The sequence below is a fragment of the Lytechinus pictus genome, chromosome 2 (genome assembly GCF_037042905.1).
Source record: "Lytechinus pictus isolate F3 Inbred chromosome 2, Lp3.0, whole genome shotgun sequence".
NCBI lineage: Eukaryota > Metazoa > Echinodermata > Echinoidea > Temnopleuroida > Toxopneustidae > Lytechinus > Lytechinus pictus.
In genome coordinates, this window is record NC_087246.1 from 19,940,602 (window position 1) to 19,964,615 (window position 24,014).

Genomic DNA, 24,014 nt, shown 5'->3' on the forward strand with positions numbered 1-24,014 from the left:
AAGCTGAGAAAGATAAATTGGATTACTTTTCTAGCATGTCTAGGTATGCATTCAAGTATACTTACCGAGGCTTAGATATTTTTAGAATTTAAAGCAATGCAAAAATTTGACCAATTAATAATTTCTATGATTTTTCTTTCATTCTGAAGAATATAATTGGAAGTGTTATAAAAATATACTGTAAGTGGACAGGTGTACACTTTGCTTTCCATAGCTTGTAGTTCAATGAGTGATGTGGCTGAGCTGAAGTCAGTGAATTGAAGACGAAGTCAAACTTAAACATCCAAATCCAGAATGCACGGACTCAGAAAACTGTTTGCTGTGTTGTTCATCGGTATGTTATATTATTTTTCTTGATAAAACTTGTTATGTAATTGTATAAGGTCGTCACTTTTCAAAACCGACGACGCGCGACGCCTACTCTTCCTTCTCGCAGGATGGGTCGAAGTTAACGGGACGGGCCTGGCTTTGCTCCCCGCCGCGCCCCGCTGCAAAGTGGGCCGGGGCGAAACAAAAGTGCGCCAAAAGTCATTTTGGGCAATTTCAGATTTTTATTTTTTGTCATGCCCAGCTGAAAGACAACACTTTGAAGAATACTTCAGCAAAATATTTCATTTCGGTAATTTGCATGAAGGTTGTTAATTTTCTACCTAGCTCAAATCGTAAAATGTGACAGATTTTGCGAAATGCCCCGTGTATGACAACTTAGAATAACAAGCCATTTCACTGGAGGCTTTTCATTTAGGAATCTGAAATGACACCCATATAATCCTGATATAGTCTTTTTTTTTGTGTGAAAGTGTTCAAAGTAGATAAAATACACATTTCAGGAGGTTTATTAGTGGCGCTGGTCAGAAAACCGGGATCGTCCCACTCACACTAAAAAGTGACTAATACGAGGTTAGTATATATACTAACCTCGTACAAGGGACCGTGTTTGACCCTGGATTTGAAGTAGTCGGCAAACATCGCTTCATTGCTGAAGTAATATTAATTTGCCGAAACTCCTTCTCGCTACGCACCGGGGCTCTTTCCGGTAAGAAGCAATACATAACAAAATTATACATATGATTTTGAAATGATTTCATGATAAAAAGAGCAAATTTCGCTTACCTCGGCCTAGCAAGTGACTTCGTTTGTCTCTTCTACGGAAATACAAGGAAGCCCGTTGGTGGCGCTAATAAATTTCACAACCTTGATTCAGCTCCTCGGTAATTTTATAACTGTCTAAATTCTTTGAATGTGCAATTCTTATGATTAATTTACTAATTATGGGCACCAATAAATGAAATACCTTAAAAAATATAATTCAAGATTACTATTGGCGATGATAACACTTTTTTGCAATTAATTTAAAACGATGACCAATAAAATAAAATTGAAAAAAATACACATGCCTGGAACGAAACCAGCAGTACAAGCTTTAACGAACGTCAATAATACGGTATACCAAAGTCTATACAATGAAAAGATTGGACACTTCACGGACTTCGCGTAATGCCTTGCGTCGATTTGCGTGTAAAATAGTGTAGGTGCCTAGTCTTTCCCTTGTCGTGTCTTTGATATGAATATAAATCGCGCGCCCTCTTTAGGAGAAAATTGATATCTACGCCAACCAATTTTTATCTCCGTGAAATCTTCACTAAAAATCAAGAAAATATACATATTTTTAAAAAGAAACTTCAAGGAGAAGTCACGGAAGGATCTAAATGATTCGGTAAGTGTCATAGCAGAATGTGAAATACCAGATTATGCGTGATATTTTATGTGGGCAAAAGCCCAATCTATTTTCAATGTGTCGTGTGTGTCGTGTGAATATGACTGATATTCCTTCGCACGCGAGACGATATGAACCCATGGGTGGGATCGTCCCAGTTTACAAATACAGGGACTGTCTCACTCAGTTTTTAAAGATTTCTTCACACAAGAAATCTAGGAAAGTTCATTCACCTGTCAAGTGCGGACACCAATCAAGTGTGCTAGTCAATGTAAACATATCAGGTTTCATAACAAGAGTATTGGAAGACGGTAAGTCATGAAAAATAGACGGTGAACTGGGGGGAATTGAGGTCACTGAATCTATTTTTAGCACTCTCAATTCCCGTAATTGATGTCTTTGTCCCGTAGGGGGAAATGAAAAAAAAAAATGTCCCCATAAACAAGGACAGTCTCAATTTATCAAGACCTGATTTGTCTTGGTTTATGAGGATATCCTTGTTTTCTGGGACAATCCCAATTTTTGGACCAGCGCCTCTACTGTTTAAAGGACAATTAGTCCTAGAAATAGGCGGATAATCCATGTTTTTTGCATTTACATTAGAAACGTTTGGATTTCCGTTTAAATTCTATCATCATCATTTTGCCAGAGAAGCTTTAAGTCGATATCAAATTTAGCTGCCCGTTTCTGCCCGTTTTCATCGTAGAGCCAATTTTACTTGACACAACACCCGCAAAACCTGTTAAAAAATTGTCATTTTTGTACCGCGCAGTCATCGCAGCGCACCGTGTGGGGTGTACATTGCTGTTTATTTTTGCACGGCGAGGACGATTCCCCTTCCATTCCATGAAAATGACATGAATTCTGGGCATATAAATGCAAACAAAATAAAGGTTGATAACGCATATAAGGGCTACCCGCCCCTGCCCCTCTCCAGAGATAAAAGTTACATGTAGAATAATTTTAGCCAAAAACCCTCCTAATAGTAAAACATTTGTGGTGTTATATACTTTGCGTTTTACCCAAGTCTACACCGCTTGGTAAAGCACGGTTAGTATTTTTCAGATTTTTAAGTACTTTTTTTTATCTAATGATCATTTTGATGCCATAAAATTGTTTTCAGGATCTCATACACACTTTTTAGGCATGTGAGAAGCATAAACCAACATTCACTCTGGTCAATCTTAAAGTAACACATAACACAAAGTTTATATACTGCACATTGTTTAGGGCAATTCCATTGGTTGGTGGACATGAGCTCAATGTGTCTTTGTACTGTATAGCCCATCTGAAGTTCTGAACCGTAACGTGAGTAACCACTTTATCTGCACCCCTGTTAAAAACCAGGTGTTCTTTTTTTTTTTAATTATATACAAATTTGTCTCCCTTATATACTTCTTTCAAATGGATATAATCAACTTTCATAAAAGTCTTGTATGAGGACACTTTTCACTTATGTCCACTTTTCATTTTATGCATGTCCAAATCATGTAACATGAGTAACCGACACATTTCAAAGATTTGCCAGGAGCATAATAAAATTTCCCAAGTTTTGTTTTTATACAAAGGATAGTCAGACTGCGTACTTTGTATAGCCCATCTGAAGTTCTGAACCGTAACGTGAATAACCACTTTATCTGCACCCCTATTAAAAACCAGGTGTTCTTTTTTTTTTAAATTATATACAAATTTGTCTCCCTTATATACTTCTTTCAAATGGATATAATCAACTTTCATAAAAGCCTTGTATGAGGACACTTTTCACTTATGTCCACTTTTCATTTTATGCATGTCCAAATCATGTAACATGAGTAACCGACACATTTCAAAGATTTGCCTGGAGCATAATAAAATTTCCCAAGTTTTGTTTTTATACAAAGGATAGTCAGACTGCATACTTTGTTGTGATAAAGAGATGTTTAGTTCCTATCAATAATAATGGAGTTACAGCTCCAAGTATGAGTCAAGGTGTCTCCAAATGTAACGTGAGTAACCGTGGAATAGCCCTTTAGCGTAATTCGTCTTTTCACAGATAGGTTCTAAGTACCCAATCAAAATTTGGTATCAAAGTGACGTCATATCATCTTTAAATTATGTTCAGTCGATTCTACGCCCAAAATTACCCTTAATCAACATGTTAAAGTAACAATATAACACGGAATATAATTTTGGCGCACTTTCAACTCATTCTGGCCCACTGTGCGCTGGCCCTTCGCTCCATAGACCGAAAGCTTCAGTCTCTGTACATTGCCATTGTCATTGGTTGTTCCGCTGAACTACGAGTACGTTGGCTCCACTCACCAATACATAGACTCGACTGAAGAGCTTGGAGCAAAAAGCAAAATACTTGCATCGGCCTAGACAGCTGGCAGCCGTCTGTTTTGAGGAGTTTTTAAAACATTTTTTTTTTATTTCTCGTACACAGACGTCTCGCTATCATGCAGCCAGGGGGTTAACAATGAAAAATCCCCCCGACGGGGCTCATTGATTTTTGTCCTTATTTCACAAAATATATAAAAAGAACTGGACCAAAATAAAGATTAATATTTCGTTTTGCCTGAAATGCACCAAATCGGGAAAAAAAAAACTTAAAAGGGGAAAAACAGTGACTTTCTTTAACTTTGACTGTCGCGCAACTCCCACTTCCCTGGTTGATCCGAATACATAAACATATGGCCTTTGATTGAGTCCCTGTACAGATCGAGTTAGAACTTCGGTCTCTGTAATTGGTGGGTGGAGCCAACGGAGTTCAGCGGAACAACCAACATAACAGACCGAAGCTTTTGGTCTAGCATCAGCCGATAATATCATGAATCTCATCTCGATGCTAAAATATCCCGCATGCTAGACCAGTTGAAACTTGAACTTGAAGTGGGATGTAGAGTAACGACATTGATGCGCGGCCAGGGGTTGTTATGCGGCCATTCAGCAGACTCAGTGATCAGTAGAGGTGTACGGCCAATACGGGAGACTCTCTCCAATATTGGAGGCAATCTCCCATATTGGAGACTTGCTTTGCAAAAGAAACAACACCAACAAAATTTTATCTCACTGAGGTCAGAAGTAGCCAGGAGGCTCCTAGAGAGTAAAAATCATTTACTAATGTATGCTTACTCTCCATGGAGCCAGGGATTCCATCCCATTCATTTGCGTCCGTAACCTTGGCGAAGAACAATGAGAAACAAGATGGCAGTGTAAACATCGGGCAAGTCTCTCCCGTCTTTTCATAATTTTTTTCTCATTTTTTGGATGAATTCTTGCTTAAAAATGAAATTGATAGCGTAGAAATGTCGGTAATGAAGTTGTATCCCATTTACATGATTTAGGGCTAGATCTTTTAGAAGGAAATTAGAAATCTTGGGGCGAAAGTTTCAGGTTTTTTGGCGGTACATGCAGATGAATGGGATGGAATCCCTGGCTCCGTGGAGAGTAAGCATACGTTAGTAAATGATTTTTACTCTCTAGGAGCCTCCTGGCTAGTCAGCCCATTTGTTTTGTGTGTGGATGACAATAAAAATTCATATCAAAACAAAAGTAGACGGTGAATTTTAAAGTAGACAGTGAAAAGGAGTAACTTTTCATGAGGAATCTGCTTATCACATTTTTATTTGCCGCCAAGGACCTCGCAACTAACTCTTTATTCAGCTGACTCTTCATTTGAAAATATACAGTATATTTTCTTTATATTTTGAAAACTATGTGGTTCTAGGGAAACAAACTCTCCCCCCCCCCCCCATCTCCACATCTGGTTGACAACTTTCTCATCCTTCGCTAAAAACGGTGAAGTGTGAATATTGCTTGACATTATTTGACATTTTATTCATTGGGATTAATAAATCACAACACCAAGGTTTTACAGCAGGTTCTGATTGAATATTTCCAAATATGCAACACCCTGCAATCTATGCAACAATTTTTTTAAAATAAGTGTTTCTGTTTTGTTTTTACAGGAGCTTATGCTGTTGCTTTCAACCCATACCAAGATGTTTCAGAAAGATTGAAGGTGAGGGATATAATTCTAAAGAAAAGAACTATTACACAAACCTACAGGAGAGTGCTACAGTATTTGTGTACACTCCATTTGGTCTCATCCCACATTGTCAACAACCATTTGGTCTGATCACCATTTTGTATACTTGCCATTTAGCCCATTTTCTCTCTAATTTCCAATTGTCTATACCCAATATCCACTTGATCTAGATATGATTAGATGACTTTTTTAAATGAAATTGAGAAAGTGCAAATAATTAGTAGACAAAATGTAAATTTAACAATCAGGACATTAGACATTATGGGGTGTTGCAAGAAACTTGCAATTGATCGCAAGTCAATTATAGGTCCCACAATCAATTTAAATTCATGCATTTCATTGCAAATTTGCCATTGATTGATGATCTGCTTCTTGCATCACCAAGTACAAGTTGGTTTGCTTTAGTTAAAATTGATCTATCAATTGTAAATATGCACCTGAAATTTGCAATTGATTGCAAATATTTTCTTGCAACACCCCCTTAAGTGTATTTAGACTAAATGGATTAAGCCAATGTTGTATTAGATATCTGAGAAGTTGACCAACTACTTGTAAATGGTTTCTTTCTGTTATCCAGGCTTCATTTCTAACAAGAAAAATGTGATATTCAGTTTGGCTCCTGTGCATGATTTTCAAGGCAAATCAAGTCTTGGTGAAAGGAGTGTGTCACTTCAAGAAAAATTAGATTAAAAAAAAAAAAAAAATGTAATGGTGAAAATATGAAATAAGGAATAAGAAAGAGTCAAGGTGTTTTGCAAAATGAGACAAATCAAATCTCCCATTTGCCATGTTTATTTAAGTATTAGAAACTTGGGAGTGACTCATACCTGCCAACCATTCCGATTTTGGCGGAATTATACCGATTTTTATACATCCATTCCGAATTCCGAATTTTAAAACCAAAATTCCGATTTTTGGGTTAATCAATATAGTGTTGAAATTATTGAAACGGCTGTATGATGCGACTAACGCATGCACGGCTCATATCAAGATGCGACTAATGCATAAACGACTGGAGCGCACGGCTACGCAAATGCGCTAGTTTTGCACAGAGAGCGACATTAAACGGCGCGCAAACACTGCTAAGTGCGCAGTTCCATTGCAAATGCATGTGAAAATAACGAGCGTACACGCTACGGCCTTACTTAGCGTTGACTTCCGGAAAAAAATGGCGGCTGACATCTGCTTGCGAAAGTGCCAGTTTTTAGTGAGGACATGTTTTCATAATCCACGAACATCGGAAAAACCCTGAAAAATACACTTTTTTAGACCCCTTGTTTCCTAACTACGATGTTAAAAATTACCGGTGGTGATATTTTTGACGCGAAATATGGTGATTTAGGTAAGAAAATTTCACCTTTTATTTGAGGTTTTGCCCATGTCGCCGGAAGACTTTGTAGTGTGGGAGTGAGTTAGTGAATGTGCAGTGTATGTCTAGTGTGTTTGGTGATTTCAGTGGTATATTGGTGAGCTTCTGCGCTGCCTGCATGCTGCAGCTGCCGAACGGCTGCACACCATACCCCCGCGCCGCCCGGCTAGCCGCGCACCGACGCTACTCTAAGTTAGATCTATCCCAACGCAATTTTAACATTGATCTGTACTTTATTTTTTGAATAGTTGTCAAATTTTTGAGGAAGAAAGGAGATTATCAAATTTCGATCTCAAGTTGAGCCTTCGGAGCCGAACGCCAAATCTACTTGCTTCGCTTGCCTAAGCTCCCGGCGCCCGCCGAGTTGCTGCGCCTCAGCCTTACCGTCTTAGCTCACCGGCGCACCGCAAGTGCGCAGTGCGGGTCGGGCGCATGCAGCCGCTTAGTTTCGGCTCCGTTTTTGTCATGGCTGAAAATCTGCTCTCTTATACCAACAAGCACTTATCCAATTTAGGTTTTGTCCTCAGTCAGTAACCCCTGTGCGGTGAAATAACATGAATATGATTGTCAATGTTTGGCTTATTTTCTCTTGATATAGGCTGGATAAATGTTTGATTTTTTGGCACGTCAGTTTTTCATACAGTAAGTTAGGCCCAACTTAGATCTAAATTCATCATAAAAATAGGCCTATGCCTTGGCCCATAACTCAATTAAATTATTGAAATTAATTTTTTCTAATTAAAAAGAGAATCTGTGGAGATGAAGATCTGCATCAATCTCACTTTCCACCAATAGAGGGCTCTCAAAAATATATTCAAAATTAAAGTTTTTGAGAGCTCTGGTGAACAAGAAAAATTCATCTAGATTTAAATGAAAACAAATCACACCTGCATGAAACTGGGTGTTTTTTGTCACAAAAGTGATATTTAAAGACCTTCTTTTAATTGACAAATGATATTAAATTACATAAAGGTAGATTATGAGGGTATATTTGCTTTAAAAAGTGTAGGGAAATGCGCTACTCTTACATGCTGAAAATGCAAAGAGCCCCTAGGCCTACCGTTAAAACGGGCCGGACACCCACTCGGTGCCCTCGTAGTATTGATACTGATTTTTTATTATCAAAGGTTGGCAGGTATGGAGTGTTCTCATTGACACCTACTCCCCTTTAATTAGAAGATATCATACATAGCATATTGTTATATGACCCCTTGAAAATAATTTAAAAAAAAGAGTACAAAATATAAACAAGATTACATCTTAGTGTATTGAAGTGAATGGAGGAGCTGTCCTTACCCTACATCATAATGACATCACTTTTGTGGCCAATTTGACATCCCTATAGTAATTTCATTTGTTTTCTTCAAACTTTCATTTAGTTCCCTTTCTGATTTTTTTTTTTTCAATTTAAACAAATTTCTTCTTGGTTGGATTATCTAAGCCTTTGTCGGCAGCCTGTATGTGGAAGGAGAATGGTACTACATTTTGTATAGAATACCTGATGATCGCTTCATTAACATGATTTGTAGTCTGATAAGTTTCTTTGGTGTTGATTCCCTTGGATCATAAAATGGCTTGCCATGTGTAGGCATACATTGGCTAACCTCCAGGTGGGTGTTTCATAACACAATTTGTAAGTTACAAGCGAATTTACAAAAGACTGTTGATCCTCTCTTATGGTAAATGACATCCACCTAATTTTCATCAATGTTGATTTAGCACCTAAGAAAGGATCACCAGTCGTTCGTTAATTCGCTGGTAACTTACAAACAGCTTAGTGAAACACTTACACTTAGGTGTGGCAGCCTGTTAATGGAATAAGTTCTAATAATCACAATTCATCTTTTATGCACAATCGAATATGTATTTGGTTTTGTACAGGGTGCACATGAGGTAGGTCTAGGAGATGTAGTCTTTGTGATCAGAAGTCAGGCTCCCTCTCCTCATGTAGAGAGGGCAAGGCGCATTAGAGATGATATAGCCCAACAGTGTAGACTACACAATCTAGTGAGTACAACATTGTCTTTATTCACTGTGATGGATAAATTATATAAGATAATAAAGCAATATTGACTGCCACTGGCCTCTGGGCGATACGACATATATCGCCCAAACTAGATTTATATCGCCCGAGTCGTAGACCAGGCCAGTCAATATTGCTATTATTAACCAAATCAGACATCTAGAGCAAAAATCGTTAAAATTTAGATATTGTAAAGTTTAAGAATGAGAATCTAGTTTGTCATGTTGAGCAGACTGGGCCTCTGAACTTTACCATTGTGACGTAATTGAAATGACGCGTCCCTGGCCTAGGGACGCAGTATCCAACGTTGTCTCAACTGGATTACCATTATGACGTATAGCACTGCGCGGTTCAAGGACGCGTAGAATACCTGGGTGTGAGCTCTGCTTTATTGCCCGCTACATTTCCACGCATTTTCTCATTGTCTTTCCTGAGCGGGCAATAAATTGGGCCCGTGGATAAACAATTGGAAATTTATTGACCGGCCATCTGATCCCAGTCTTAAGCAGGCAACAATGTATCAAAGTTGCCCTGCTCAGATGTCTGATACGGTTAATAATAATTTGTATTGTATTGCTGAAAATATAATCTGCCCAACTTTGGCAAAAGGAAGCAAGTGACACATCAGTCAAATTTGAGTTAGTTGTTTCTGAAATACTCTTTGTATGTTGCACGTTCAAGATATTGAAGAAAATATGCTGTTAAATTGCAATGACGCCTTTGTAAATGACGAACACACATTGCTCATTTACAACAAATTACACTTTTGTAACTTGCTTCCTTTTGCCAAAATACGGCAGTATTGTCCCCTGAATAAAATCAGTTTTGAGCTAAAGAGTAGAAATAGTTATTAGTGTTCCTGTACATCCATAGACCAAACTTTGCATTGAAATGAAATTGGGCTACAAGCTTAAGAATTATACAATGACCTCTTATGTCATACATAGTATATTTTACTCTGAATGCATTAGAAAACAAATTGTATACCTTATATTTGTTGATTAATTTTGCATTGGCTGCAAGTTGTAAACAGTTTACTGAGTGCAGCAACTCTTATGATCATAATAGTGGTCACTGAAATAAATATGGGTCTATGAGTGACTGTCTATGACCTGAGAGAGGGTTGATTGCAGTCTCTAGAAACTAGTTTGAACAGTGACACTACAGATAACAATTGGTAAATCAGTTTATATACATTTCACTCTTATTCTGAACAGAGGAGGAAGCTTTGAAATTATCCCATCAGATACATGTTTTGTCTATTTTAGACTTTATTGCAATTCACCTAATTTAACAGCATAAAAATCATAGTTTTGTATATTTTACTGATTTTTTTTCTCCCATTTTCTGTTTTTTTTTAAATCTCAGGGTCATCCAGATGTGGTGTTGTTACATGAAAGATATGGAGGGCCTCACTCCGGACACTGGACACTATTCCCTGCTCTTCCAAAGTAAATAATTTTTAAAAAACTTGTGAATGATATGCAATGATTTCATTGTGCATGCAAATTTTATAAACAGGGGTCTTCTTAGTTTGCATTGAAGCCTTGGTTTCACTGAGGAATACGGTCAACAGTACAGTTATTGTTGAATATGTTTTTAATATATGTTATAATAATAATGTCCGGGCTAAATATGAATTAGATATACTTGAAGTTGAGGGAGTGTGGATTTAGTGCTGTTAAATACTACTTTTAATTAGGCCATTTCATACCCAGGTGAAAATTGAAATCAACTGATCAAGGATGTGATATGAAGCTCAGCAAGGTTGATTTCCTCAAGTATGAAGATTCCACGGCATGGGTTCAAAATGTAAACCTCCTGTAATGAATGTACCCGAATGTACTTGAATTGTTGTCATTGTGAAATATCATTGCAGGTTATTCAATGAGTTTGAAGAGAAGAAATGGTTCTTTTTCTGTGAGGAGGATACCAGAGTTAATGTCCAAGGTCTGATTGCGTTGCTAAGTAGATTCAGCTCGGGTGAGGTAAGTGGTATGTTTGATGCAATGCTTGGGTCTGAGATGGATTGGTCTAATTTCCAGATGGGTATTTTTAATTTGGGCTAAATTGTGTTTGTCCTTTTTTCTGTTTGTCTAGGTGGTGCTTGGTCTAATTGCCAGGTCTGGTGACCACATGGGCTAATAATCTCTTGAAATCATTGGAGTAATAAAAAAAATGAAATATAAGTACTTTTATGTAACTGAATACAGGAAGAAAAGTGAGTTTGTAATATATCAACCCTCTAATTCTCTCTTTTGTAAACTGGTCATGGTATGCATATCACATTTTTAATGTAAAACTGAAACATTGTTTTTGATAAAATGTAAGTAGTATGCCTGTTAGATTCTCTATTGAAATCAATTTGATGTTGTGTGGGTGGGCGTGTCCTATAAACTTCTTAAACGAAAGATTCAATTCTGAACCTCTTTCATGTGTCTATTACAGGAATGGTTTCTTGGTAAAAGCTTATTTGACCAGGAGGCAACAATAATTCATCATTTTCGTTTCAACGACATGCTCTCAGAATTCATCTTTCCAGACTTTGACGCAGGTTGGATTTTGAGCGAATCTCTCCTGAAAAGGTAAACAAATTTGAGAATTCAGCCAATATCAAACTTAGTAAATTCTCAACTAAATTTTTAGGTAAAGATAGATAGAGATAATAAAGCTTTGCACAATCTTAAGACCGACTGGAATATAACAAGTTTGTTTTGTTTTATTTTTATTTCTGCGTTCACAATACATTGTCAAAAATATTTACATTGTTTGCAATATACAAAATAATCCATAATGTATACAATATAATCATATTACATAATTAAAACAAAAGAAAATGGTGTGAGCTTGTACATCACATTTTAATAATAAAAAAACAGCATTAACAAATGAACGCAGAAGACCGCCATCATGAGTGGTTAAGCTTGTAATTGATGATGGCCTCATAAAAAGGGTTCATGACTAAGATTGGTATTTATTGATCAAGTGGGTGCAATGCAGGTGCAGGATCGGGTGCTGTAGATAGCAGTAGAATTATTATTTTTTTAAATTTCAAGTGGCTAATGAGGATTAATTTGAAGTATGGGATGAATAAGATCGAATGCTATTTCTTTTAAGAGTTGATTTTAAGGAGTATAAAGTGGAACAAATTTTAATATTGTCTGTAAGATTATTCCAAATGTCTGGACCATGATGTCAAGTGGGATTCCTAATAATATCTAATAATAACATCGGCCAGAGTTAATAAACGTTGATGTTGATTAAAATTTACACCTTTAACCCTTTAGAAAGCATTTGTTCATTAGCATCTTCATGAGATTCATCCCTTTTCAATAAAGCACGGTAATAATTGCAATTGAACGTTAAATTAAATCAGGCCCCAGATATGCATTATGCAAAAGTTGTCACCATTCAGTCAGATGGCAGGTCCCAAGAAAGTGGCTTCTTTCATCCAAGTGATATTGATGACTTGAGATGTTTTGCATATTTAATGAGCTTGATGCGGACCAAAACACCTCTTTTCATTCGGTTATTGCTGCTCTAATTGTCCGTCGAATTTCATGATTTTGGTATCATTGTAAAGAAGAAGAATCATTCTTTTGGGTCATATGTTTGAATTTATTCAAAGATTTTGTAATATAGGTTAAAATTTTGATCTAAAATATGCTACAAAATAATTATTTTCACCTGACAAAAGCTGCTATTTTCACACTTTATGTTTGTTTGAGCCCAAATAATTTTTAGATCATGATAAAGCTGAATATGTATGCTTTAAAATGGTATAGGTTTCAAAATAAGAATTGGTTTAATCGGGTCAAGATCACACTTTTCATAGGCCAAGTACATAAAGCAGCTTGAAAACAAGAATACTGCACCCTGATTGGTCAAAGAGACCACACACTGGCTTATTCCAACGGTTCCAGTGCCTGGGTTCATTGGAAGGTCACACTTCCCATGTGGTAATCTCCTCAAATTACCCGCACATGTTGTTCTGTAAACCTTATCCAGCCAATCAGAACTCTGGATTTCATGCAAGTACAAAATTTCTGAAATCTCGTCTTGTACCTTGGTGGGAAAAGTGTGATCTTAACCCGATTAAAAGGTGCCGCATATCAAGAGTGGCATTGTGAGAAAGTACAGAAGTTCAGCTTTATGGTGGTATATATATCATTGAGGCTCAAAATAAAAAGTTTTGCACAATTTTGCAAAAGAAAACAGAGGAAAAAATTCAGTTTTGAGGCACATTTTCAGGCCAGAAATTTACTTATTTATCAAAATATTGTATACAAAATAAATGACCAATATGAAAGAATAACATTTACTCTATCTGATGGTGCAATAATATTTCATTTAACTTGAGGTTAAAACAGGTAAATTCTTAGAGAAAGAAAATCTCACGAATCACGAGATTTTGCAAGGAGGAGGATTCAGCCACGAGATGATTTGGATGAATCTGGCCTTTTTGCTCATTAGCATAGGGACCTGTGGTCTGACTGCATTCAAACCAGGAATTTCACTGCCATTGTCAACCTGTTTCATTGATAATTGCAATTGATTTTACTTCATCACAACTCTGTAAGACATGGTCCTTGGATGACCTGCATTAGATTACCATGCTTTCTTTCTACTTCTCTAGCATGGTGTCAAGACTGAAGGAAGAAAACGCTAAGATTGATTTTAGCATTGACGTCAAACATGAGGTAAGAAAACATGAACTGTATGTGTAATGTTGTTTGCGTTAATTCCAGTCATTATTTATTCAGATTTCTAGAACATGTTTCAAAGTTGTGTGTGTTGAGACAATCATATTTTTATGATATTTATAAAAATAATATTAATGATAATATCTAAGCCTCTCATGTACATTTTAGTTGATCTGCCATCCTGAACCAAATAAAAAAAGAAAAAAAACAACCATCACTCATTTAATAATGTTACCTTACATTGCATTTACAAAGGGCTTGATTAATTGAAATTTTGATTTACTATTAAAGTTTGATGAATACATTGTGTAATTCAGTTGCAAAGAAGAATGATTCATAAAGTGCATTGATGCAAGCAGAAAGTAGATAGTCCTTACATAAGATCACTATGAATAACCTTATATTCTCAATCTACAGCTTGCTCATTACATCTGGAATGAAGAGAGTGGATTGCATATGACAGGCCTACCTCAGCTATGTGCAGGGAACATTGACCCAAGTGACCTTTCACCTTTGACCGATGAACAGGTCAAGCAGAAAATACAGTCCAGCAAGGAAAACCCTTCCAAATCTGGTTCCATCTGTGTGACGGCATCTCCCAAGGCGCTCCCAGAATGTGTAAGGAATTCCTTTATAACTTGATTGATGGAATTGTAATTATTGTAATAATATTTCTCTTTTATATAGCAACAATATCTTTAAATTTATATTATTTCTCCAGTCGTCAGATTTCGGCTTGCAGCATTTGCTCTCTCTCCACTCCTCAGGGAGTATTCCAGCAAGAGTTTTCAAATTCAGTTACTAGGCACACTAACAAATCCCTATGTGTACCCATTTAAAACCTGGGTGGAGAAATGGCAAAGTTTGGATTGTTGCCTTGGTAAAGGATGCTGAACCGTGTAGGATTCGAAACACACACTACATTATTTCATCAAAGTTCAGGCAGTTTTCCAGCTATTTACTCAATACTTCTGTTACATGCAGGGATGCTCCTTTTCCTTTTCCGACACAAGTAGTCATTCCTACCCTTTCAAATATACATATTTTTTCAGTGACCCATTTATATATGAAAAGGCTCATTCTAGATGATCTTTTCTACCTAATATTAGTTGGCATTCCTACGCTTTCAAATATACAGATTTTTTCTGTATCCCATTTATATATGAAAAGTCTCATTCTAGATGATCTTTGCTACCTGTTAATCAATTATTAGTGACATCCTTGTGTAAGTGTGTGTGAAGTGACTGTCACACCTAGACGCTTTTGTTGCTAACAAATCACAATATTACTAAATATCAAGAAATAAATACATTTGCAGGGTCCACCTGTGAAAGGAAAGGATATCTTCTTTGCAGTTAAAACATGTGAGAAGTTCCATAAAGAACGAGGTAAGACAAAATTGAATTTCTTTATGTAACCTATTTTGACATATCATATCTTACATATTTTTTGTCAATTCTCAAATATCAATTATTAAAGGACACAAGTGTCAATAAAATGTAAATGGAACTAAAAACTTTTGTCAGATATCCTGAACACATGTTATGAAATTGTCTACTTTTTAATGTTGTTTTGGTATTCCTTCTCATATTGTGATTGATTGAGTAATTGATTGATATATCGATTTGATTTTTTGTCCAGTGAATGAAAAATTGATTCTCACTTGTCATGAACGTAATCAGAAGTACAAAGAAAGAAATACAATAACTTTCCATATAACCAGCCTTATGTATCTGCTAAAGGTGTTACATGCATACATATCTAATATAAATTAGTGTATGTATTTTTTTTCAGGCTTTGATTTTTGTAATAGGAAATTTGTGATCTGATTTTTTAAATTGAAAATATTCTTATGATAATGACATAAAATCGCATTTACGAAAGGAAGAAGTGCTATTCATTCCAATGATAGTCATACTTGTAATAAGGTTCATTCACATTGATCTATTAATTTTGTGACAATGAAGTCATTCTAAAAACTTGCTTTTAATTTCATGTTCCCTATCAGTGCCTGTAGTGCAACGGACCTGGGGGAGATTTGCAAAGCACATGGTTTATTTCAGTGACAAGGCTGACTTATCTATACCTACTGTTGCTACTGGTGTCCCCAACACAGAAAGAGGTAATGTATCTTGTAATCTTTTTTTCCTTTATAGGAGGTACCTGTGAATATATGATTGATAGAGTTACTAGAAAAACAAGTGCTCAATGCTGAATCCCTGCATTTTTAATGGCCCCTACCAAACCTAGGTTGTTGCTATGGAGACATTACATTTTAGGGTCATCTTTCCTTCTGATCATCCATCCCTCTCTCTTTTTTTTTCTTTTTTGCACTGATTAATGAAATTGTTAATTTATCAATAAAAAAACCACTAAATCCAATTGTGCTTGTCGGAGTGAATATGGTTGTACTTGAAGTACCAATTTTAAAGGTTAATGGTCACATAAGTCATTATATACATTTTAATATTCTATTATTGCAATACTGCAGTACCATCTAAGAATATTATTACAATTATTGATCCAGATAGTGATATATTTCATCTTTGACTTTATTTGACTGCATTGTTATGGGTTGATTACAGGGCACTGTGGAAAAACTTTTGCCATATTTGATCAGTTTCTCAACAATCCAGAATATAGAGCATTCCCATGGCTAGCAGTAACAGATGATGATACAATCATTAGGTATGCACTTTTTATTTTAATGCCTGTCAGTCTGTATTTCTATTTCTCTGTCCAGTATTATTCTTTTTGTGTATCTCTCTGTGTGTTTTTTGTCTCTTTGTTTTTCTGTTTGTTTCTCTTTCTGTCTGTCTGTCTTTCTGTTTGTATGTCTACTTGTCTGTCATAATAGCCGTTTTTCTGCCTATCTTGTTGTTTATATGCCTGCTTTTATGTCTGTCTTTGTGTTGTAGACAAGGTGATTGATGTTGATTGCAAGTAACAATTCATTTCACTTTATTCCATCCTTTTCAAATTATGATAGCGTTTCAAGATTACATCGTCTGCTTTCCTGCTACGATGCAACCAAATCAATCATGCTCGGTGAACGCTATGGTTACGGGCAGGTCAAAGGTTATGGATATGACTACATCACGGGAGGAGGAGGGTAAGTGCTGGAGTCAAGCCTGTCTAGAAGGGTCATTTCATTTACAATCAAACATGTTTATATAGGCCATTTCATACAGAGACTCTACATTCAGTTGGTTCTATTGTATTTGCTGCGGTGACGGTTGTTCCGATAGAAAAATCTGCACTTAAAGCCAAACGTAAAACCTAACCTCCATATAAACCTTTATCCTAATCTTTATATTATTCTGAACCAAAAACTCTACTACATTCCTATAACCCTATGTTCTCTATCGGCATGTTTCTACAGAGACTCGTTAAACGGTATTGCCTGTGTAAGTACCCAGAATTCCGGAAAACTTCTGTGAAACAGACGCGATGCGGTTTATTAATAAACCGCATCGTACAAAATAGAGTTTCTCATAACCACCTCTGGGAAGTGGTTATTGCTGTGTTCCGCGACGCGCAATGTGAGTTAATCAGATTATTCGCTCTGTAGACACAGGTTTTATTAAAAAGCGATACGTTTTTTTTATTCCAAAAAAGACGATTATCTATAGAAACATGCCATATGTCTTGTCACCATTCAGTTTCTTTAAACTTTACTTTCCCCTCCTTGATAGTAGACCTGGTTGTTGTTGCACAAAGTTTAAGTCTATCAATAATTCATGCTTAAGTGCAGACATGATATTAGTCACATAATTTCATTGATGGTAAGTCGGTTGGGATTGTTCTCTGAGCATGATCCGACCAATGCAGCGATGCAGCTGGTAATTCAAGTGTGATTTTTCTTCAGACATACCTACATCTTTGTGAAACCGTAACACAAAACTTTGCAATGATTGTAGAACATTTTTCTATGATTGATTCCATTGACTACACTGTACAATCAATCGTGAAAATCAAGCATTCGATCAATTGCTAACCTTGGTGAACCCCACCCCAGATGCACTCCTTCATGCTGAGTGTCGAATGTAAACGACACTACACTGTTCGGGGAGCCCAGAGAAACAAACTTTATTGAATGTAATATTTTATCATCTAAAACATGCCAGAACTGGAACTCTTTAAATATGTTCATTTTCTGGTGGGGTTCATTAACTTTTGAGCACCACTGTATATACAAGACAGCTGTTATTTGATACTCTTTTTTGTGTTTCTTTGTGGTAGAATGATCTTCAGCCGTCCGGCTGTAGACGACCTGATTTCAAATGGATGCCGCTGCAGCAAGAACGAAGATCCAGATGACATGATCATTGGGATGTGTGCTAAGAGATATGGAATACCTCTTGCTCATTCTCCTTTATTTCATCAGGTATGTGGTAGTTGTAGTTGAAATGGTAATGGAAATGACAGGCTATTGTTTGTGGTACAGGTAGTGGGGTTGTATGAGTAGTTGTAGGGGATAGCATTTGTGGTAATTGTATTGGTAATGTAGTAGCAGGCTAATGGATGTGGTAGGAGTGGGTGTATTGGTAGTGGTAAGTTACTGGCAGGTTGGTGGTAGTGGTAGGGGTGGGCATATTTGTGGTAGGGGTAGAGGTAGTGGTGATTGTAGGCGTAGTCTTAGGGGTGTATGTATTGGTAGTGGTAAGTGAGTGGGCAGGCCGGTGGTAGTGGTAGGGATGGGCATATATGTGGTAGGGGTAGAAGTAATGATGGTTGTAGGTAAGGTTTTAGGGGTGTGTATATTAGTAGTGGTAAGTAAGTGGCAGGCTGGTGGTAGTGGTATGAATGCTCCTGCAGTAAGAATAAATATCCAGATGATATGATCATGTGGGTGTTCGCTATTAAAGAGGTATGGAGTTTAGCGTATTCCATTTTATTTCATCAAGTATGTCTTAGACAATCACTTAAAAAGTAGAAGGGGTAATTATAGTGGTAGTAGTAAAATTAGTGATTGATATAGTGGTAGGTGCAATGCAGTTGTAGTAGTTATGGTTATGGTAGTGGTAGTGATAGTGGTAGTAGTACATAGCTGTAATCATAATATTAGTTTTAGTGGTAGTTTAGTTGAAGATATAGTTCAAAATGTATTGGTAGTAGTAGTAGTGATAGTGTTAGCAGTGGAAGTAGGAGTGTAAAGTACTGTGGTAGATGTTACGATATTGGTAGTGATTTTTTTTTTTTACTGATGATTGCAGTGATAGCTGGAGTGGTATTGATAGCTGTAGTTTTTGCAATATTGTTGGTTATATTGTTTGTCACTTGTTGTGTATTGATAATATACTACATGGATTTTGACTAGATGGTAGATTAAATTCTTTGGCAAGTAAAATCTGCCAGGACTAATAGCATAATTAGATGATAAATAGATTGTATAATAGATAAATAAAATAATTGACAGTGCCTAGAAAATAGAAAGTTTTTTTTCATATCTTTGAATCGGGCAAATATCAACTTTGCTTTAGGTCAGCTTGCACCAGCTTGACATTTCCTGTATACTGTAACACTCTTGAATCAATATACTAAAAATTAAATACTTTATTTTCACCTCCTTTTTATCACACTGCCAAATCAGGCAAGGCCATCGGATTATGCCAAAGGTCTCCTTGCTCATCAAACACCCGTATCCTTTCACAAGCATTGGAATGTCAACCCAGATCAAGTTTACAGCGATTGGTTTCTAAAAGACGATGAAGCTATGCAGTCTGCATCCCACGATGAACTTTGATTGAGACTCTAAAATAGTGTATCCAAGTAAGCCATATATAGTATGTTCTTTCTTTGTTTGCCGATGATATGTTTGTAAAGTAAGTGCATGTATTTCTAGCCCCCTGTGGGACCTTTTTGAAATGATATGTCTCTGTTTACTAGTTCGTATGAAACTTTGTAATTCTCTTGAATTATTATTGCATGGGCAGACAATGGAGTGAGGGTAAGAATGGAGAAAAGATGAGGGTTTGACATGCTTTAAGGTTGAATATATATGTGAAACAGTGAAAGTGACAATTTTTTATATCCTTTCGCAACCTGAAACTGTCATCATTTGTTGAATTATAGTATAGTTCAGTTGCAATGCAGTAATTTTGCAGTATCAAATTATTTTTAGTCCCTCTCCATCCTCAATTTTCATTTTATAAATCTTAATTATATGTACTTAAAAATGCAACCAATAGTTCTCATCATAAATTTGTCTTTGTAGTTGCTTTATTCATAGGAACTCAACTCAGTACATTTCTTCTTGGCAGTCCAACCCAGGTTGGTCTTTTATTAATGGTGCTATTATTTCATTGTATTGTGGCAGGTGAGGCTTCTAATGTTCATTATATATTTATTTCTGTGTTTATATATGGTTGATTTAGAATATTCAGTTTATGTTTTTCCTTAAAATTTCTATGAAAGTCTATTTCATTATTTGGATACCTATATTTGATGTTAGACAGTGTTCCCAGTGTTCAATATCAATGTAAAATGTAACTCAGTTTCACAATTTTATGTGCAAAGATGCATTAATATAAAGGGGAAAGTAATGTATTATCAAATCGTAACCTTGAACGAGAGGGTTTTAAATGGACCAATTCCACAGTTGGATTCAGGGTTTTTTAAGGCAAGTTTTGTCGTCATATGCCTGGGGAGCATATCATCAACACTTGTTGTTTGACAACATCCCTTGGTTTTGATTGGCTTAGAATGACAAGTCTCTGACGTTACATGGTGTTTGGATAGTGATAACTGGTCAGTACTGACAGCTCTCGTGAAATGGTCAACTTGTATGTGGTACATTTAGTATTGTGGAAGCCCGGGGTCCGCCATTTCATGAAAGTTGTCAGCACTTGCAAGTTTTGATTAACCAAACCAGTTACCCTAGTAACAGTCAGACACCTGTGTTTGTCAGGCAATGAAACCTAAGGAAATGTCAGAAACCAAAAGTTGTTGAAATGCCTCCCTTGAGATGCCATAATAGAAATATTGTGTAAATGGTCTATTGAAATTATGGAAATGTCAAAGCATTTGAAAACAAATTATATTTAAAAGAATGGAGAACTTAAGCGATTCAATTCGAAGACATTTAACAATTTTGCAATGAAGTGATCAGATATGGTTTCAACACTACAGTGATCTTTCAATCTGAACCAAATATAAAATGATTCCACATTTGCTCCTTCGACAATTGTTCCAGGGGAGGTTTGACAGAGATTTAAGTCTGAATCATGAATTCCAGGTTGTGTATGGTAATTAATGCACCTCTACATTGAACATATCAAGCTCAGGGGATGCGCATTACGGTGTAACATTAATGAGAGCATACATTAAGTACCATGTGTGCATTTGCAATGAAGCATGTCTTTTTAATAGACAGGCTAAACCCTTTGTGAAGCACCCCCACAACCATTATGTGTAGTGCATCATTGTGAAGCCTTCAGTGAAGACTAGATAGAAAGCAAGGCAGAGTTCTGGGCCCTGTCTTACAAGGAGTTGCAATTGATCTGATCAATCGTAACTATGCATGGCCAGCAACGTCAACATCTATAATGCATGTTTGTTAGAAATATAATAACTATGAACAATATTCATGCATTCATTGTTTTCTTGAAAATTCACTGTGCTTCTCTTTGTTTAAGAAGGACATTGGGAAAATTTACTGTAGAAAAAAATTATGACACTGATAGATTTTGATACGTCTTACAAAGAGTTACGATTGATCCAAGCAATTGTAAGTCTTTGTAAGACGGGGCCCTGAACTTTGAAGCGCCTGAACCAATCAGATAGGCCATAGTGTTTCTCTTGGCACTATTAATTTTTTGATGTATAGTAACATGTAGTCTTGTCCATCACAATGATGCTCTACCTTAAGTTTCGGCAGGTATGTAGGCTTAGGGTTAGGGTAGTTGTACGATAAATGGTAGGTATAGAATTAGATAAGTGTCACGGTGAATATTAAGAATTTTAGTTAGGTGTAAGAAATCTTTAGCAATCTGCACGGAGCAATTGTGGAAGGAGCTTAGGTCATAAAATCTCAAAAATTAATTTTCAAATGATTGTGAATGGTAGAAGACAAACCATATTGTAGCCTAAATGTTATTTAGATTGATATTCTTGTAGAAAAAGGTGGTTCTTTGTGGGTATGTATTGTACAGCAGTCCGACCTTGTTTATCTGGCTGGTACCAGACCGAAACCCATCAATATAAACAATATGAAATATGAGATTAATATCTTCAATTAAAGGAGAATGAAACAGAGAAAAAACCCAGCAAATTCAATTTTAATAGAGGACAGAAGATGCAATTAAAAAAGGTTCAATCAAGTCAGTCATGAAATGAAGGCTTGAAAGCCTCGATATACCTTCTATGCTGATCTTCAAATTCACAACTTTTTTTTTCTAAATGGGGGGATTAGCAGGGGCCGCGGAACCGGGGGGGGGGGGGCTGGGGGGGCTTCAGCCCCCCCCCCCCACTTTTTTCCAAAACCGTGTACAAAAACTTAAAAATGACCATAGGATTGTGATTTTTTGCATGGTCAGCCCCCCCACTTTTGACTCAGCCCCCCCCCCCCCACTTTGAAAACCGTTCCACTGCCCCTGATTAGTAGTACAACTTGGTAGTACACAGAATTTCATATTTTGTCCATTATCCATAAAGATGCTACTTGTGTATTTAGCCAACTCTCCATGTCTCATGGTCTAATACATTTCCAATGATACATCTTGTAATAAGATGTAGCTGCACATTGAGAGATAATTGTTGAAGTATAAGCTGTATTACTAAACCTGTCACTTGGAAGAAACATTGCCAATTTGAGGATTGCAATCAAAAATAAATTAAGACTTTTCCAACGACAAAAACTTTTCCTGTTGCACCCAATTATGATGTAACTTTTTCTTGAATTGCTTCTTTCAATTCAAATTGATTCCCCCAGGGGTTCCAACCTCCTTTAATATAGAAGTTTTGCTATGATGGAGAAATAAGCAATGTTGGACTGTACATGGTCATTAGAGGCTGAAATGGTAAATTCATATATCTATGCAATTATAATGTATTCATGTCTAGGGATTTAAAGAATGTGTTGTCTTCCTCTATCTATATACTTGTATTTTTAGGAATGTTTAAAATGTACACTAGCCATAATATGAATAGACTACAGTTAGACTATTTTAACACACTATTTTTAACAACATTGACTATTTTTGTGAATGAGTACTGTGGCGATCGTCCTTGTCTATGGCAATAAATCATATTGTGACTATTATTTGGGTCTATTTCTCATGAAGTGCAGTGTATTGTAGTTGTGCATGAGTGCTGATATCTATGATGGCATTTCATCCTTTAAAATCAGTGGGGCGTCAGTTTTCATGGAGAATGGATTTTTATTTGCTGACCCCAGACTTTGTAAACATCATTGAAAATGCCTGCAACAGGGACAACTTTTAGGGAACAAGAAATCTTCATTTTGTTCCACTTCAAAAAAAAATTCCTGCAAAATAATTCAAGCAGTCTCACTGTAATTTTCTTTGCAGTGGTACACACACATGCTGGAAGCATTGTGCATTTTGAAGGAGACATGCAGTGTCATAGTGTTAGAAATCTTTCATTCTACACACAAGTAGCTTCTCGAATGGTGCACTTGCACATTTTTTTATGTCAATGTCTTTGAAATTACCACCCAACAAAACTGCGCATTATATGATGGAAGCATAATCATACAATTAAAAAAAAAAAATGTTTCATGGAGCTATTTGTAAGTTAAGAATGACTTTGCCAAGTGGTAACTTTGAGTGGTAGATTGAAATTTGTTGGCCAGAAAAATTCATTATTTGTCCAAAGTTTGATTCACTCACAATGTGAAAAAGTGGTGTTTGGTGTATCACACTTTAATAGCAAAACATGTCACCACTCAAGTCAGGTGTTATTTCATAAACAGCTTGATAAAACATCCTGGGATGTAAAGGACATTGGGTCAGATGCATAAAGAGTAGCAATTGCTTTTGCTTGGCCTTTGCTTGAATCCCTATGCATAAAAATGAGCGAGCGAATGCTTTTGCTAGTAAGCTCAGGCAATTGCTAAAAAGCGTATGCATAAAGCGAACATTTTGCTTGTGCGTTTAAGCGTTTGCTTGGGGTTTTTGTCAAGCTCCGTCAGAGCCTTCATGAACATGTTT

General features: G+C 36.4%; 1 protein-coding gene across 1 annotated transcript; it reads left to right on the top strand.

Moving 5' to 3' along the window:
* Positions 1-201: 201 nt before the first annotated feature.
* Positions 202-23,104, top strand: LOC129254607 (beta-1,3-glucosyltransferase-like). The gene is made up of 14 exons (XM_054893111.2): positions 202-334; positions 5,668-5,720; positions 8,998-9,123; positions 10,508-10,590; positions 11,019-11,127; positions 11,588-11,724; positions 13,776-13,839; positions 14,260-14,460; positions 15,161-15,230; positions 15,851-15,964; positions 16,428-16,530; positions 16,832-16,954; positions 18,085-18,229; positions 19,436-23,104. The coding sequence occupies exons 1-14, from the start codon at positions 295-297 to the stop codon at positions 19,586-19,588; spliced, it is 1,521 nt and encodes a 506-aa protein (XP_054749086.2). The 5' UTR covers positions 202-294; the 3' UTR covers positions 19,589-23,104.
* Positions 23,105-24,014: the final 910 nt, after the last annotated feature.

Coding starts and splice junctions, on each gene's coding strand:
- LOC129254607 (XM_054893111.2), top strand. CDS start 295: ATGCACGGACTCAGAAAACTGTTTGCTGTGTTGTTCATCG. Junction 14,461..15,160: donor CCAAGGCGCTCCCAGAATGT/GTAAGGAATTCC, acceptor ATACATTTGCAG/GGTCCACCTGTGAAAGGAAA. Junction 16,531..16,831: donor GATGATGATACAATCATTAG/GTATGCACTTTT, acceptor AAATTATGATAG/CGTTTCAAGATTACATCGTC.